The sequence below is a fragment of the Suillus bovinus genome (genome assembly GCF_016758785.1).
Source record: "Suillus bovinus strain UH-Sbo-P2 chromosome Unknown EDB93scaffold_13, whole genome shotgun sequence".
Classification (NCBI taxonomy): domain Eukaryota; kingdom Fungi; phylum Basidiomycota; class Agaricomycetes; order Boletales; family Suillaceae; genus Suillus; species Suillus bovinus.
The window spans coordinates 388607-405346 of record NW_024542069.1 but is presented as its reverse complement, the minus strand read 5'-3'; the positions used below and the strand labels follow the sequence as shown (position 1 = coordinate 405346).

The window sequence follows — 16740 nt, the reverse complement described above, 5'->3', positions numbered from 1 at the left end:
ATTGTCTATCACGGTGTGCTTCACATGGCACGCTTCATAGCGGTATTATACTTACTGTGTGCTGATGCTGGAACACCCGAGGGCTCGAAGACGAAACACAAATTTCAATAGCATTCCCATAGCAAATGAATGGATATCGATAGAATATAGCAGTAAATTAACGACTGTGAGTTATCAAGGTTACATAGAGAGAGTGTGAGGGGATAAAGGTCAAGCGATGACAATACAAATGGGACAAGAGGAATCCAATAACCAAGCATAAGATATTATACACATTCACCTTCTCACCCCCGGCGTGTCCCCTTTTTGGGAGATACGCGAGTAGATTTTCTTGGTGGAGCATGGAATGCAGCACCAGCAGCTTCTTCCGCATCCTCGTCGTCCTCTAGATGCTCCTCCTCCACGATCATCCCTACCGCTGCTTCCTGCAACCGCGCCAGTGGAGACGACGCACCTCCCCGGCTACGCCCCTTTGCGGCTCTGGTGCGCGTAGTCGGGCCATTCGCCTCCGGTACTCGCTTTGACTTTTTTGGTTTCCCATTCTCGACGTCCATCTCTGGCAGAGGATTTTGTGGGTCCAACTTGCGCTTCCCATTTCGCACGCTATTTGCAATTTCTTGTGCATGTTGTACCATCTGCCAGTTCGGTTCCATGAGGCGTTGATCGTTCTCAGCAGCTTGGGCGACTTCCTGCGCACGCTGTTGAAGGGGTGCACGGGCAGACTGTTGGCGCAGGTGAAGCTTATCGAAACCCTCGCTTACCGCGGGTTCGCTTGAGCCATCGGTCATCTCCGTGTCTTCGGAGTCGAGCAAGGAGATGGAGGAAGAGCCATCTTGAATAGATGCGACGGAAGAATCAGTAATGGAACGATGTTGAAGATGGGAGAGCGTTGGAACGTCGGCAAGCCATGGGTGAGTGCAGGCTGTGCTGAGAGACATACGATCCCTAGGGTCATGCTCGAGCAACATCTCAATGAAGTTCCTCGCTATTCGACCGTACACTCGTAAGTCAGTATACTACAAGAATTGATGGGAAGGCGTACCTTGCGGAGAAACGTCTATATTATCTAAAGTGCTCCATTGGATTGTGCGTCCTGCGATCCTCACCTTGATGTCGCGCTGGTTTTCATCTTCAATGAAGGGGCTCGACAATGTAAACCTGCGAAAACATCTCTAGTTCAGCAAACAAGGGCGTGATGGCACACACAGGTCTCATGCTTACATGCAGAATACGATCACCCCAACGCTCCAACTGTCGACAAGATGATCGTAGCCTTCCTGGTTTTGCTGGGTCACAACTTCGGGGGCGAGATATGCAGGTGTACCGCACATAGTCTGCAGGACACAGGCCCATCAGTGATATGTTAGGGAGTCAAAAATGGGATTGCTGACTCTGAGGAAAGTGACACTATCGACGACCTTGGCGAGACCGAAGTCGGCAACTTTGACAATGGGGGGGTTGTCCGTAGTAAGCAGTACGTTCTAAACGGCCGACATTCATAATGGAATCAACAGCTTCAAGGGAAATCCATTACCTCGGGCTTCAGGTCACGGTGTGCGATCCCCTTGCTATGGATGTACTTTGGACAGGCGACAGGTCAGCGAATTTACGGTATCGCAGAGCGAGTTGACTTACTGCAAGGGCATCGCAAACTTGCGCGATTATGTGGACAGCCATCGGCTCCTCTGGAAATAACCCTGAGAATCAACAAACATCGACGAACCGAATAACATACTCAGACCATTCTCTTTTAATATGTAATCGAGTAAATCTCCTCCATCGACAAATTCGAGGACGAGATCTACACGATTAATCAGCTTAGATTAGTAGGATATACCGAACATACGCACTGATACTATTATCTTCGAAAAAGGCTTCCTTCATCTGACAAATATTTCGATGATGGAGCCGTTCCAAGATACTGATCTCTCGCGCAAACGCCGTTTCGTTGCTGTTAGCAGTGGCACGCTTGACCTTATGGTCTTGAATAACCTTAATAGCATACCACTGGCCCGTCGCACGCGACACAGCCTTCATGACAGTTGCAAATGACCCCTTGCCGATCTCATGGCTGATGTCATACTGAGCATGAAGGCCGCCCCGCGGGGAACCGGCAGCAGTGTGCCGGTAAATGAATCCTGAAAAATGCGTTGATGAGAGAACATCAACGCGAATGTGAATAACTAACGATAGTCTTCAAGCTCCCCGGGTTGAGGATGGGGAGAGCCGAAAGCAATCTCATTGCCTTCCTTGAGGACTGCAGTTTTGTCCCTTCCAATCTTGACACCGTTGATCTGCAAATATTGCCATCAAACGGTGGCCATTAGATCGTGTTACTGACGCGTACCCAAGTGCCATTGCTGGAAGTGTCTAGAACGGTCACTGCAGAGTTTTTGTCCTCCCTTCCGTCCCAGGTGATTCGGCAGTGCTTGTTACCTACACCGCGACGCGTCAATATAAAGCATCTAAAGCGCCACCAAGTACACGTTATACACTCACTAACTTTTCCCCCAGGGAGAACGATATTGTTGTCGGGAGCTCTTCCTACAGAAACTGCAGGCTGAACTTTCCAAAGATCCAGGCGACGGAGCAGGTTGTTGCATGGTTGAAGGTAGCCCCACAAATGACTATTGGTGTTTGCAGGATTCGGTTGAGACGCGTGTTGCGTAGACTGCGTTGCTTGTTGCGTTTCCTCGATCATAGAATCATCGAGAGGTATAGATTCGGTAGGGATCTGTACGGGTGGTTGGATCATGTTGTCTAGTGAGACTGTTTGTTCGTGGTGAATGAGGGATGTTTGAGAAGGTAGGTTCGAAGAGCGAGTTTATATAGGCAGAATTTCCTGTGTCAGTGGTAGGTTTAATGAAATTTCTTCAGTTGTCTGCGCACCCACAGCAACAAAGGGCTATAAGCGATGAAAACCAACAAAGTCCTCGAATTAGAAGTAGAAAACCAAGGAAACTTGCATAAGCGAACGTGCTTTGATGATAGGCTTTGGCCGTCGTCGATGCTGGAAGGAGAAAGATAGGAAAAGATAATTCCACGGAACCAAGTTTGTTGATCAAAGTCAACGCAAACTATCTGAGGGTGGCTTTCAAAAGGGTGCGGTATTAATGACCCCAGTTTAACTCAGACGACGCGACGAAAGTATAACACGTGCCCGACTCAATTACGCGACTAAAAGCGGCGTCCAAATTTTCAATTGAATTCAAGCCAAACTGGGAGGAGCTCGCTTAGACTCGCACTGCCCGTAGACTTCTAGTCTAGGCCGGACTGGTCTCAAGAAACAAATTAGTGTTTCATGGTAAATAAGTGGTGGGCTACAGTCATGGTGAATGTGAAAAAAGATCGCGATCGAGGACATTAATGGGAAGGGACGTTTGAACATCAACAAAAGGCAGTAACCACGAGGGTCCACATAAAACGCAAGTGTCTTGCAAAGCTTTAAAAATTCACTCCCAAATGTCAAATCGCATCCTCCGAGTCCCACCTCGAAACCTTCTGCAGTGGGGGATAATAATACTTCTTGAACTTCTTCGTCTCGTTCCTCTTCTGCTTTGGCATGAGCTCCTCCAGTAGCCCCGCACGCTCACGGTCTTCGTCCCTATCAGAGACATAAAACCACCTTGCCTGCTTTGCCCCGTCCGTCCCACTACTCTGAACTTTCTCAAACATCCCACATCGCTCGCGCCCCGCTTCAAGTATGGCTGGAATGAGGTTAAGCCACTCTTTTTTATTGTGTTTCGTTTTGAGATGGGGGTGCGTTTGGGTAATGGCAGTGTGTAGAGCAAGCGGGTCCATAGACGAGGCACGCGATGTGGCAAGAGCCTCTACAAGCATGCCTGTGATCTCAACTTGCTCTGGATCAAGGGGTGCTAAGTTGGTAACGGGACTTTCGACCTTTGTCACAGAAACTTCGGAACCATTGCGTACTTGAGGCTCGTCACAGATGCGAGCAACTTGTGTGCGCAAATCCTCTTCAGAAGACATTGATTTGAGACACGAGCGAGATCGTGACCGTGATTTGCGAACTGTAATTTTCTCCTTCGCACTCGAGGAAGTTTTACGCTTGCGTTGTTTGCGCCTGGGCACCCGGTCCGTATCATGGTCCACATTCTCCGAGAGCCGAGGTTTCTTCTGTGCAGGCGTTATAGATGAGACAGAGTCCTCCCGTTTCAGTCCTTGTTTTGACTTGGACTCAGGCTGGGGCCTTGATGGCTCTGGCGTCAAATCGATGTCGTTTTCCGGAGACTTTGTACGCATCAAGTTGCTCCTACGTGCAGTCTGGGGTTGGGGATGTGAGATGCTGCTCCCCTGTACAAACTCCCCGTCACTAAAACTTGGCCGCGGCTTCTTCACCGTCTTCGAGGGAGAGTTTGGGATGGTAATGGAGGTTGCGGGGAGTGGGTCAACTGGGTTCGTGTCTGCTGATATTGCAGAAACACTCGAAACGCGAATCTGCGTAGATTGTGAAGTAGTATTGTCGCATTGAACGACTTGTGCATCGACGATCGTACGAACGCCGACCACACCAGTAGATGTCGTATTTCTGGTCACAAGCCCCATTTCTTCATCACCCAAGTGAGGTGGGGGAGTGACAGCAGATGGAATATTAGTGTATGCGCTAAGTCCTAGTAACGAGTTTGTAGGCGAATGCGGATACGATCGCAAAGGCTCGATCTTAGTGGTGGGAGTCGTGGTAATAGTGTTAATGGGAGCAGGCACAGTAAGCGAAAGTTTAAGAGGCTGATGAGTTGCCTCGTTCGTACAGGAGGAGGAGCACGTGCTTGAGGCTGCGTTTAACGCATGTTCTGAGGCCAATAGTAAAGGGGCCTCGGAGGTAGAAACGTCGCGTGGCGTGACGTTTGAAGAATGGATATTTGTTTGCTTGGGATCGAACTACACAACATGCACATACATATTCAATCGTAAGGAAACGGATAGAGATACCGAAATTAAAGAACTCACATCGTTGTTGAGAACCATATCATCATCGATCAAGGCACAATCGTCTGGCTGCGACGGTGCCAGTGACATCGGGGACGTAGGTGGCGACGACGGAGGAAGGGGCGAAAGACTACGATAGTCCTCAATATCGTTGCTGTCACTGGCTGCAAGGAATGGAGAGCTAGATGGATCGACCTTTACTCCGCTTGTCGATTGCCTACGCACAAAATCACGGAATTCCAACAAAGGGGACTTCACGTCTCGAGTGATGCTTTTCACAGGGGTTGAATGCCCCCTATGGGGGCGTATTGGACTGGATATAAACGGCTTGGCGTTGTACGTTTGAGGTATGACTGGACTGCTTTGCCAGCGACCACGTTCGGAAGATGTAGCGAAGTATGTCCGGCGCAAATGGATATCCATGCTTTCGGGCTCGTACCCAATGTCTTTGCGTACATCACGTGCCGGACACTGCGGGCCAAGCCAAGAGAGTAAGTCATCGCTATGACAAGGCTCAGAGTCCACCATCTCATCTTCACTCTCAGGACAACTTCCGTACTTGTCGGACACCTGCTGGTGCGCTACATATTTGGAAGTGCGACCCCGATGATAGAAAGGCGTTGGTGAACCTGGTGCATCATCAAACTCCGAATGAGATTCTTCGTATGAATGTTGGAATTGTGAACGCGAGTATGAATAACGAGTCGCGATATGATTTGGAGGGGAAGAGTATATCGGTGTTGAAAGTGGTGAGGATGAAGGTAGCGGAGATGTCACGGGTGACGGAGAGTCTAGATCATTGTCATCTGGCTCAAATAATGATGGCGTGTTTATAGAGGCTGAAGAACTTTTCCTCCGAAGCTTTGCTGGGAGGTTTGGAGGAGGAGAGATCGACCACATATATGTGGAGTACATGGTAGTAAACAGTCAAGAGAATATGAGTCACGTGGGGGCGCGTTCGTATATGGTCAACGCGTTTTGCGGCGGAGCTTGAAAACGCGTCGCGTCTCCGGCCCGATGACACGTCAGTTTATATCTTTGCAGCGTGAATCTGATTTTGTTATCTTCAAGCCCAACTATCACCGGTCCACCGGTCACCATCATGATCCACAATCGACATGTGTTAAATGCACAGCTCTTCACAGATGGACCCGTGACATTGGCCAGTCCGACACCCTGATTACGCTTTGTTCACTTCCGCAGCTCGAGATTAAAGTCTCCCAGTCGGACGGTTAAGATCATAGTTTGGATTGATCTTTGACAATCTGACTGGGAGACATCCTCGACCGATTCCCTGCTCTGTTCCATTGATGCGCATGGAGGTTGTCAAGAGGCGTGTCTGACCTTGAAACCCCCACGCACAGCATGGGCGTCCGAGTCTACGCTCCGAATCAGCACCTGCCTACTCTACGAGTTGGCCTCGGATGTCCTCCACTTGCATTCATTCAAGAATTCGTTTGTATCTTATACGTTTTATACTGACTTCGGAAGCTGAAAACATGTTATAGAACCTTTTTCGGTACCAGCATGTTCAAAAAGGACCAAGAGGGCCTTTGGGGTGTATGCTACTAAAATTGTCTCAGGAAAAACAATCATATTTCTCGTGTGTCCATTTGGAAATGTCTTTTCAAGCAAAGGCTGGTCACATCTAGACTCGTGACCACTCTGGATTTCATCTTTCATGTGAAAGACAAAGTCTAGACTGGTTACGAGTCTAAGTCACATCTATGTTCTGCTTTTCGACGCTACTATGCGCAACCCTTTCAGCCATTTGCCTGCATCTGTTGTTATATTTAGGACTTAATGACAAATGACTTGATTTATGCTCGAGCCAACTATTATATAAACACTGGAAGGTGGTTGTAATTATTAAAAAAAAAGAGAGGCTAAAGGCGTTGCAGCCAATGATGCACCGGCGGCGTGAATAAAGGGAATACCCTTTTTTCTGGCGACGAGTCTAATAGAAATAATCAATGCAAGGTATGGGTATGTAGTGATGTTGCTAATGAGTGTGATTCGGTAGTGTTGTTCCAGTCCTTACACAGTGGCGACGTATCCATCACCCGGAAGCCTTGATGATAGAGTCGAGCAATATACCGTTGTAATCACCACCAGTTTCCCACATTGCGAAACCGCGCAACCCGGTGTTCTTGATATACTTACCCTTGGCAGCATACGATTCAGCGTTGTCAAAGGAGACCATGACCTGTGAAGTCTCATTGTACACATAGGGCTGCAAAAGAAACGAAATGAGCAATCCTCCTTCAGGATGAAAAAATATATATTTACCGTCTGACTGCAGGTGTCATATCTGTAGTAGATGTTACCACTGGGATTGCCTTCTTTGGTGAGGAAACCGCCCTCAACGAGGCCCCAGAAGTTGAAAGTGCCACCTGGGCCCACGGCAGCGCCACAGGAATCAACACCAGCAGCGCCACTCCATGCATCACCGAGGGGCTGGTTCTTGGCGTCAAAGGAGGGATATGCAGCCAGTTTCTTCGTCGAACCACCTTTGACATGTTCGAAGGCGTCAGAGGGGGAGACGGAGAACGAGTGGCCATAGGTAGGAACGCCGAGCGCGATCTGGCTGACTGGTATTCCTGCGTCCGACCAAGCCTTGACTGCAGAAACAGCAGAGCCCTGTTGATTCGCGGACACAGCGCAGGTGTCGTTCAGCGGGGAGTTCGGGCCCACACTCGTGGACCAAGAGCCCCAGATGTCGTAATTCATCAGAACGATGTAATCGAGCACTTTCGCGAACCCACTGACGTCAGCAGAAGGATTTCCAGTAGCATCATTGAAGGGTGTGATAGAGACAGCGGCTGAGAGGGTGAGCTTTGCTGCTACTGGGTCTCTGCGAAGCTCTTGGAGGAATGAGAGGAAATTTGCCGTGTCGTTAGCGTTAATGGTGTTGCAGCCAATTCCCTGATGGTTTGGGTACTCCCAGCTATTGGAAAAAGTCAGCGCGTGGCGTCAAAGTCACAAGAATCAACCTACTCGAATTGGACGCCATCGAGGTTGTACTGTGAAACAAATTCTTTCACAGTCTTGACAAATGCCGTCCGGTTTTTGGCAGTGGCAAGGTTGGAAGAGAACCACCCACTCCCAGTCCAGCCTCCCACAGCAATATGGGCCTCGACACCCTGCGTATGTGTTAGACATTGATTGTAGGAACGTAAATTATTATTGCCCACATGTGCATGAGCCTCAGAGACGAATTGAGGGAGCAGATCGCCATCAGAGCCTGCCAGGGTAAGACTGGTGACACTTGGAGTGGTCTCTCTAAGATAAACAAACACGATCACGTTAATCACCTCATCCAAGTTTATTGGCGAGACAGGTAGCTTACGCAAATGAGTAGTACAACGTGTTGTACTTCTCCCACGAAATTGAAGAAAGCGGAACTCCCTCAGTAGCGTGCCATCCGGCGTACCAACTTGCTGCTAAGGATTTAGTAGAACGGGCGTCATTAGAACGGGCGGCAATGGAACGGGCGGCAATAGAATGGGCGGTGAATGGGCTCGCGCCCACAGCGGATAGGGCAAAAAGAGGTAAAACGAAGGTGAATAGCATGGCAAGAGACTTGAGAGATTGAGAGGGAATCGTAACCGTGCCGACTTCTTATAGCATTTCTGTCATACGAGTGAACTAGGTCCCGATATTGTTGCGCTGGGAGCTAAATGGTTATTTCACGGTTGCAAATCTGAAGAAATTACGATCTCGTGGTATGTGTGACTCTGTACCATGGAAGCGGTCCCCGGTTAGTGCAGTTTGGTTCCCCAGTATATTTGAGAGAGGGCGACCGTCGACAGCCGTCGACCATAATATGCGGGGACCTACGAGGTTCCAGAAAACAGCAATTCCATAGGGTAAAAGATATGACGATATTATACGCCGAATCGCCAGTGGACCGGTCCAAATCCCATCTTATAATATTATTGCCTGGAAAACGGCATCACCATCTCTTAGTGTCCATCATCAGCTGCTCCTGGCTGGCACTAGGGATCCTTGAGAAGTTGATTTTTCCAACAGAGTGATATCAAAACGTACAAATATCAATCAAAGACCGTATGGTCTTTATGCCCTCCCGGACCAATTCGCCATTCAGTGGGTTGCTGACCTGTTCCGCTCGAAATAAAACCACCTGCTAAACCATTCAGCAACAGTTCCCTATTCGAGACAAATTTGAAAATGCCAAATTCACAACACAAGAAGACGGGACGCATAAATCCACGTGGCAGGTCGCAGTGGATGTGACAAAAATATACGAATCAAAAAACTTATGACGGTTTACCGTATGAGATTCCCGACACGTCGGTCGTACGCATCATAGCGACAGCGGCATTTCGTTGTGCCGTGCTCCGAGGACGGATGATTCATTCATTCGAGTGATATAGCAATGTGCTGATCTCCAGAGTCTTTGGCCTCAGCTAGGAGTGCAACTGGGATAGTTTCCAAGAGGTTTGTTGTAGATTCTCTCTTGCTGCTCCGTTGGGGCTGACGTCATCGATGCAGTGAGTTATCGCGGGATGAATGTACTGGGTTGCACAATGTCGGCAAGTCGTTCGGCTGCTCGTGTTTCGATCTCCGTGCCAGGCACAGCGCACAAATCTTACTTGATGGTTTATTTCGTCCTGAGGCCTGAGCGTTCAAAAAAAATAGACTGACGAAATAAACTGTTATTGAGTAGGGTTAGGTAATATTTATTTGATTGAGACAAATCATCACATAGTAATCAAAGAGGAGCGGAGCGGACCAGTCCGTCCTTTGTAGGGGTGGACTAGTCACGAAACGAGATAGAGGTGCGCTGGGCGGCCCGCGAGGGAAATATTTGGATCTCAGGAATATTATATCCGCTGCTCCGAGCCTATTCAGCGCTCAGCATCCACGCTTGTTGCGATCCAGTTGGTCACTGCAGGTGGGGAAAAGCACAGTCTCTATAATCTGTAGGCAATGATGATATTTTCCCCAATATATATATAAGCTATCGCGTCTTTGAATGAAGTAAGTAATTTAGCCGCACTGCAAACGACTTCAAGTTGAAGTATGTCACATACCAAGTTAATTAGGGTGAGATGATGCTGTAGCCACCCTCGTCGTTCAGAGTATTGTAAGAAAAATCACGACTAATTGCCACCTTGGATAATTTCAATAATCAAGCGAGGGAGTCGAGAGCCGTGAGAGTATCGCGCACGGACCATGTCGAAAAGATATATAAACCTCGTACCCGACGTAGTGAAATCCTTAGAACATACTCAGCTAGGATCTATTTTATAGAAACTAACTCGAGTCTTGCATGTTTACACATGCCACATTCTTCAAATCCACTCGATGACAACCGCGCTCTCTCGTTCGACAGAGAACATGGCTTCGCGTTTACGTGGGGTTTCGAGGACGTTTGGTTTTGTTCTTCGCGCGACTGCTTGCAGTTTAGTGAAACGGAGCCAGCGAGTCGAGCGTCTGTCTGATGGATTTCTATAACTAGTTTTGTATCAATTAATTTGATTTGCTTTGACGAACATGTTTTTTTTGAGCCCGTTCAATCGTAAAATGTGACGCAGTACACAATTGTGAACCATGCTGATAATCGATAGAAACAAGACGACTTGACAAACTATGTAGCATGAATCACAGGTACAACACCTTTAAGCTTCAGTACTTCATTCAGTTACATCTCTCAGATGCTAAGCGCCGCTTGATGTACCGCTGGACTTGTCAGTGGTGTATAAACCAGGCTGCTCACGAGCCTACTACTCAAATGCAAAGGTTTTTGCTCCCACAATGCATGTAATATAGTGGATGTGAGTGAGAACGCTTGAAAGTTCACTTATGCTTAAAATATGGCGAAACAATACACCACCCGAGCACATGAGGGAGTGAGACCATGATGTTATATTTTGCATGTCAAAGGTCGCAAGCAATGTAAAAGGAGAGGAAGCAAAGCATGCACATCGAGAATTATGTCGCGTACAACGCCTAATCCCACCCGCTAGTAGTGGTGGGTTCCGCTCCCCATCCACCTGAAGCAGGCTCTGCTGACCAATCGGTAGTAGGTGCAGCGTCTGCTGCCCAGTCGAGAGCACCTGCAACACATGGGTAAATATAGGTAGATCCTGACACGGCATCTGTACTCACCACCGTCTTGCGCAACAAGAGCAGGGTTGATCGAGCCTGGCTGAGGAGCGGATGGGGCATCCCACTCCGACAAACCACCCTGCACCTCTGGCTCAGCAGCGGCAAGCTTAGCCTGTGCTTCCTCCTGTTGTTGCCTCTCCACTTCTTCAGGGTCGCGGTAGAAGAACATGTCAACCATCACATTCCAGCCATCAGGAGTGCGAGGGATCGTCCCACGGAGCCTCAACACCTCCCGTGCGAGCAACCACCAAATCAAACCAATCGAATGACGTGTCTTGTTGTTCGTGGGGATGGCAACATCGACGAACTTGAGAGGTGCATCCGTGTCGCAAAGCGCAATGACGGGGATGTTAACATACGATGCCTCGCGAATCGCCTGGTGGTCAACGCGAGGGTCGGTGACGATAATAAGACGGGGCTCCTTGAAAGAGCGAGTGATGTAGTTGGTGAAGGAACCAGGCGTGAAACGGCCTGCAATGGCTTGTGCGCCAGTGTTGGCAGCAAATTTGAGGACTGCACGGTGTCCGTAGGGGCGAGCAGAGATGACACAGACGTCGTTAGGGTTCTCGACAGCGGCGATCACACGTGCGGCAAAGACAAGCTTCTCCCAAGTCTTGCCGATGTTGAGAATGTGGATGCCTGTGCACACAAGAATTCAAGACAGCGCAAATGGAATTTGTGCATGAGAGGCGTGAACATCATTTTGAGGGCGGACTAACCGTCAACGCGGCGCTTCCAGACATAAGGCTCCATCTGCTTATCGCAGTTTTTTGTGCCAATGTGACATTGCGCTGCCAGGAGGAGTTGAATCTCCTCGTCAGTTGCGCTCAGGACGGAGGGAAGTTTTGACGACATGATGGGCCTGAACACAGTAGTAAAGATCAGTATTATGTTCGTCGTTTGAGATGATTTCCTATATAGCCCATATATTCCACCAATATCATACATCCATCCGCCTTCTACATCGTCAATCCACCCGATCCGCCAATGAAAACTGCACAAATTGGAACAATGAGATGTTCAAACATACCGTAAGCGTAGTTTTGTGCTGGACGTCGACTTGCTGCGACGTTTGGCTGAGGGGTTTCGATTCCTTTGAGCTCGCTATGCTCCCTCGACAGTGTTTAGAGGTAGTATGCTTAGACAGTCCGCTCGGTAACTACCGTATTATTCCCACGCCGTGCGATTGGTCATAGCCGCTTGTTGAATTTCGTCGCTGTTTCCACCAACCATGCTTCATCGCTTTCGACGCCAGTCTAGTCTTGTGGTGGCCAACTCAGACGTTGAAGGTACTCCTCGAATTTTTGAGGGCACCGGCGATTCAAGATTTGATGCTGGATTCCTACTAGACGCGCGTCGATCATTCTGAAGTGTGTCAACCCATGTAAGCCCTAGCCAGGGACACAATTTTTAGTGTCCACGTCAGGAGTTACAATGCCTCACCAGGCCCACAACCGACTAGTCAGGACCTATCATTTCTGTCACTTTGTGAGAGAAACCCTTATGAGATTAGGTGAGTACTATCACCCCCGCTATCAGGCACAGGTCAGCATTTATTCGGATCACAGTGAACTTCAATGAAATTCCTGGAAACGCATTGGTTTACTCCGGTTTGCCACTTGCTCACTGCACGCGGACTGACAAGTCCGGTTCTGGCACATCTCAGATTTCTGAACTCGGACAGTGGCTATGCATGCAGTTTATGGTGGACCCGAACCTGGAGTATTAGCTTAGTGATGGACCAGTTCTATGCAATTCTTTCCAGGTTGCAACTTCGAGATTATCATTCTGAATTGGGCTTCTGCACTTCCTGCGCTGCATGATCCATCAAGCGCTTCTTCTGCGCAGTCCGCTGAGCAGTCAACTCCCCTTTCTGACGCTCCCGCTCCTTTTGTAAATGCCCTTGGCAGTTTGGATATTACCAAAGTTCTGCGAGAGAACTTGAAGGCGAGCACGCGGCTTCGTGTCTGCGAGCCTAAAATCAGACAATGCGTGTTCACGCTTCACGGAAGATCCTTGGATAGGCAAGAATCCGAGTGCAATGCGACTCGCTGGATAGCGAATGGCAAGAAATTTACAGTAAGCATGCAATAGTCATCGAAGGAGGCAAAGGAATATAACGTCGGAGATGGAGAAGGAATTAGGAGTAGGGCATTTTTTTATGCTGGTTGTAGATGAATACACTCTATATTGCAGGCATCTTCAAGTGATTCGTCAACGCGTCAACATTGGCCGCGCATTGGTCCATGTCAGAAGGAGACAAATTTATCAGGTGCCAGTGTGTTGGTACACAACTGTATATGGTACCAAATCTACCCGAGAGCCTTGTTACTTGTAACATACATTCGGATCTCATAGTTCCGAAGAGAAGGTCCACAACGGTACCGAACCGCTACCACTGGATCACATTATGTATTGTTGGACCGACGAAACGTAGTTCGGCTCGAGGTTCAGATCTCAGAAACGAACTGCGGCAACTTCAGACTACATATATCTAATCTATAACAAAAGTATATTCCAAAGATGTCGATGAGTCTTGGAGTACTCCAATTGAACCAGCCGTAAGGCTCACACGACCTGGTGACAGTGTGAGCTCATTGCAAGCAGGGCGATAGTCTTGGCAGCAACGCCAGTAATCCGTGTTATTACTTGCCTGTGGCTGTACAATTTGAATCCATATACATAGCAGCCTTCCACGACATTCCTTCAAGTTTCTTGGTTTCAACACCATGGCACTCTATGCACGCCACCCCCGATTTACGGTCATCCTTCTCATATTAATCTTCATTTCGTTGGTCATGTTTGCGAGCGACTCGGAGTCTTTGAGCTCAGTACGCTCAGTGGCCTTCAGCAGATCTAGGGATGCCGTGCTCGCAGAGGTCCTTGCCTCGGAAGAGGTGTACTACGAAGAAATGGTGCAGAGACGACAGCAACTCATAAAAAAATGGGGGCCGACACCCGATAAGGTTGACCCGTAAGTTCGCAATCACCTCACTGCGGGATTCTGACGACAACTCATTTGATATTCTCTCACTGGCAGGTTCCCCTCGCATGGCGAGTTTTACACGCTCTGTGAGTAATCCCGTCAATAGGAACACGTGGCGGTGGATATAGGGCTCATATGGAACGTCTTCGCAGGGGACTTCTTTTTGCCGTCATTCAGATGCCCTCATCGCGTCGAGCGTGTTGGGATTTTGGGCGATGGAGGTAAATGGGTCTGTGGATTAGAACGCATAGCTCCCAAACGCGAATGCACGATATATTCTTTCGGTGCGATAATTTGCTGCTTGACCATCGGATCATAATGATGGCTGATGGCTGATCAGGGGTTAACGGCGAGTCGTCTTTTGAGGCGGACCTTATGAAGGCAGCGCCCGGTTGTCAGCTTTATGGTTATGATTTCAGTGTCCGTTCCGTAAGTTTGTTTTCTCAGCGTTGGTTGATTCGAAATGACATACGCGTCGTGCAGTTTGGTCCTGAGATCGAAGAAGACAGGGATTTGAAATCACGCTCCCACTTCTTCTCATACGCACTTGGATCTGAAGACAAACACAGTGTAGCCGACGATCCAAAAACGTACACTCTTCGCACTCTCATGGAACTGAATGGACACGATTTCATTGACATCCTCAAAGTTGACATCGAGGGCAACGAGTTTGATTCGTTGTCAACTTTCATCGACTCTTTCAATGGTGAACCGCTCCCATTCGGCCAAATTCAGCTCGAAGTGCACGTATACCCAGGCAGTGTTTGGAACGAATTCCCAAAATTCCTCGCGTGGTGGGAAAAGCTGGAAGCTGCTGGCTTGAGGCCGTTCTTCTCTGAGCCAAATCTTGTCTACATAAACCTTGTCAGAGGCGCTCGCCCAGACCTTATAGAGGTATGTATTGTTATTGTTATGTCGATGTCGGTGCATCAGGACTGACGTTCTTTCAGTATTCTTTTATTAATATCCGCGGTGATCATGAGCTGGTGTCCAATCGGCCCCCATCTTCCCGATCCAGCTAAAAGTCTGCAGGACGGATGAATTCTTTATTTATCAAAATCGGACATCATTCCTATATCCTGTATTGGAGATTTAATATTCTTGATCACGGACAGTATCAACTACGTCGATCCTTACTCCGTTTGCCCCTTACTTTGTCTTAGCTGCAAACAGATCCCAAAACCACTCGTTTGTTACAATGTGGGTCAAATGAGGTTACGAAGCCCAAGATTTACCTCGCAGTAAGGTTATAGTGCTGGTACCTTGCTGATAAACTCCTAAGCAACTGTCCTGATTTACTGTAAGTGAGACTAAATTAACAATCGACAAGTTTAGTGACGGAATCCCAGTTCCTTCACGGAACGAACTGCATTTAAAATAGGCTAACTTACGGTCTTGTGACTTAGTCATATGATCCCCTTTCTCAATGAGTTTGAACCGCTTTCTTTTGAACGCCTTCCAAGCCAGACGGGCTCCCATTCTTCGACGCACTTTCCACTCCACGACTCCAGCCACCATGCCTCGTACCGCTGCGACAGAGGGCTTCAAGGTAAGGAAACATAACTTTCATTAGTAGGATGAGAACTAACTCGAGATATCGTAGTTCAACCACACCATGATTCGTATTAAGGATCCGAAGTTGTCCTTACCTTTCTACATGGATGTAAGTTATCCTGCTGTGTCAGTGCAACCAAATTGACTAAGTATTACTTGTCGAGACCCTCGGCATGGACCTGGTTTCTGGTGAGATGGATTTCGAATCCTCGTATCAATGAGTGTACCACGGAATATATGTACAGAGCAAAACATGGGCGACTTCACCCTTTACTTCCTTGCCTATGACCACGACGGGATCGCCTCACTCCCAGCTGAGCAGAAGGCCAAGGCTCGTTTCAACCGCGAGGGTAAATTTGCCTCCTATCAGGCGTCATCTTTGATAAGCTCACGTGCACATATGTACCAGGCATCCTCGAGCTCACTCACAACCACGGCACCGAGTCCGACCCAAACTTCCAAGGCTACGCCAATGGAAATTCCGACCCTGGTAGGGGTTTTGGCCATATCGCTATTACCGTGAACAATATCGAGGAGGCGTGTGCGCGTTTTGAAAGCCTTGGGGTTCCCTTCAAAAAGCGTCTCACCGATGGTAAGATGAGGCACATAGCCTTCATCTTGGATCCCGATGGGTGTGTTTTTCTACTTGAATCTTTGACATTGTTTCGCTCATATGATGATGCCTTAGCTACTGGGTGGAGGTTGTTCCTCAGGCTCTGAAATTGTAAAGGATGTTGTCGAACAAGCTGAAGCAGTAGTCAAGTTTATCAAATTCAAGTTGTATCCTTAGCACTCATATTGAAAGTATGTGTCTACAGACTTTCAAATTACGCCTTGGTAGCGCTCGTATGATTGACAAACGCCGCAAAAATGACATTGGTATTCAACGCTAGCCATACCTGCTTCAATGCTTGGCCATTCACGGTTTGTAAGTTGGGTCACTTGTCAATGCACATATCGTATTGTCCTTGCTCCATATACCATCTCTGAATTTCAGCTTGGGTCGAGTCATGTTTGAATAGAAGCCGGAGCTGCTCATGGAATCGCTAAAGAAAATTGAACAAGTAAGCTTCCCAAAGATGGATCTTACAGCGAGGCTTACCTCGAATGAGTTGTAG

General features: G+C 48.3%; 6 protein-coding genes across 6 annotated transcripts; 2 read left to right on the top strand and 4 right to left on the bottom strand.

Annotated features, from left to right (window-relative positions):
- Nucleotides 1–87: 87 nt before the first annotated feature.
- Nucleotides 88–3147, bottom strand: EDB93DRAFT_1132429 (kinase-like domain-containing protein). The gene is made up of 12 exons (XM_041449001.1): nucleotides 2894–3147; nucleotides 2500–2842; nucleotides 2348–2436; nucleotides 2189–2294; nucleotides 1851–2138; nucleotides 1736–1801; nucleotides 1636–1685; nucleotides 1535–1579; nucleotides 1392–1481; nucleotides 1222–1334; nucleotides 1043–1158; nucleotides 88–985 (listed from the first exon to the last, which is right to left on the bottom strand). Exons 2-12 carry the CDS (start codon nucleotides 2753–2755, stop codon nucleotides 285–287), a joined length of 1920 nt encoding a protein of 639 aa, XP_041309998.1. The 5' UTR covers nucleotides 2756–2842; nucleotides 2894–3147; the 3' UTR covers nucleotides 88–284.
- Nucleotides 3148–3183: 36 nt separating this feature from the next.
- On the bottom strand, nucleotides 3184–5874 carry EDB93DRAFT_1132425 (uncharacterized protein). Its single transcript, XM_041449000.1, has 2 exons — nucleotides 4969–5874; nucleotides 3184–4899 (listed from the first exon to the last, which is right to left on the bottom strand). Exons 1-2 carry the CDS (start codon nucleotides 5860–5862, stop codon nucleotides 3466–3468), a joined length of 2328 nt encoding a protein of 775 aa, XP_041309997.1. The 5' UTR covers nucleotides 5863–5874; the 3' UTR covers nucleotides 3184–3465.
- Nucleotides 5875–7006: 1132 nt separating this feature from the next.
- On the bottom strand, nucleotides 7007–8520 carry EDB93DRAFT_1081351 (glycoside hydrolase family 18 protein; the record flags this gene model as incomplete). The annotated part of the gene is made up of 5 exons (XM_041445613.1): nucleotides 7007–7180; nucleotides 7237–7894; nucleotides 7945–8090; nucleotides 8142–8229; nucleotides 8297–8520. The coding sequence occupies 5 exons, from the start codon at nucleotides 8518–8520 to the stop codon at nucleotides 7007–7009; spliced, it is 1290 nt and encodes a 429-aa protein (XP_041309996.1).
- Nucleotides 8521–10512: 1992 nt separating this feature from the next.
- Nucleotides 10513–12212, bottom strand: EDB93DRAFT_1132417 (ribosomal protein S2, flavodoxin-like domain-containing protein). The gene is made up of 4 exons (XM_041448999.1): nucleotides 12113–12212; nucleotides 11802–11944; nucleotides 11083–11721; nucleotides 10513–11030 (listed from the first exon to the last, which is right to left on the bottom strand). Exons 2-4 carry the CDS (start codon nucleotides 11935–11937, stop codon nucleotides 10924–10926), a joined length of 882 nt encoding a protein of 293 aa, XP_041309995.1. The 5' UTR covers nucleotides 11938–11944; nucleotides 12113–12212; the 3' UTR covers nucleotides 10513–10923.
- Nucleotides 12213–13494: 1282 nt separating this feature from the next.
- Nucleotides 13495–15435, top strand: EDB93DRAFT_163273 (methyltransferase domain-containing protein). The gene is made up of 7 exons (XM_041455561.1): nucleotides 13495–14056; nucleotides 14123–14154; nucleotides 14221–14352; nucleotides 14409–14497; nucleotides 14552–14962; nucleotides 15019–15368; nucleotides 15418–15435. The coding sequence occupies exons 1-6, from the start codon at nucleotides 13812–13814 to the stop codon at nucleotides 15088–15090; spliced, it is 981 nt and encodes a 326-aa protein (XP_041309994.1). The 5' UTR covers nucleotides 13495–13811; the 3' UTR covers nucleotides 15091–15368; nucleotides 15418–15435.
- A 59-nt stretch (nucleotides 15436–15494) lies between these two features.
- Nucleotides 15495–16350, top strand: EDB93DRAFT_1081249 (Glyoxalase/Bleomycin resistance protein/Dihydroxybiphenyl dioxygenase; the record flags this gene model as incomplete). The annotated part of the gene is made up of 6 exons (XM_041445600.1): nucleotides 15495–15617; nucleotides 15672–15731; nucleotides 15787–15811; nucleotides 15868–15972; nucleotides 16032–16254; nucleotides 16311–16350. 6 exons carry the CDS (start codon nucleotides 15495–15497, stop codon nucleotides 16348–16350), a joined length of 576 nt encoding a protein of 191 aa, XP_041309993.1.
- Between the last annotated feature and the right edge of the window lie 390 nt (nucleotides 16351–16740).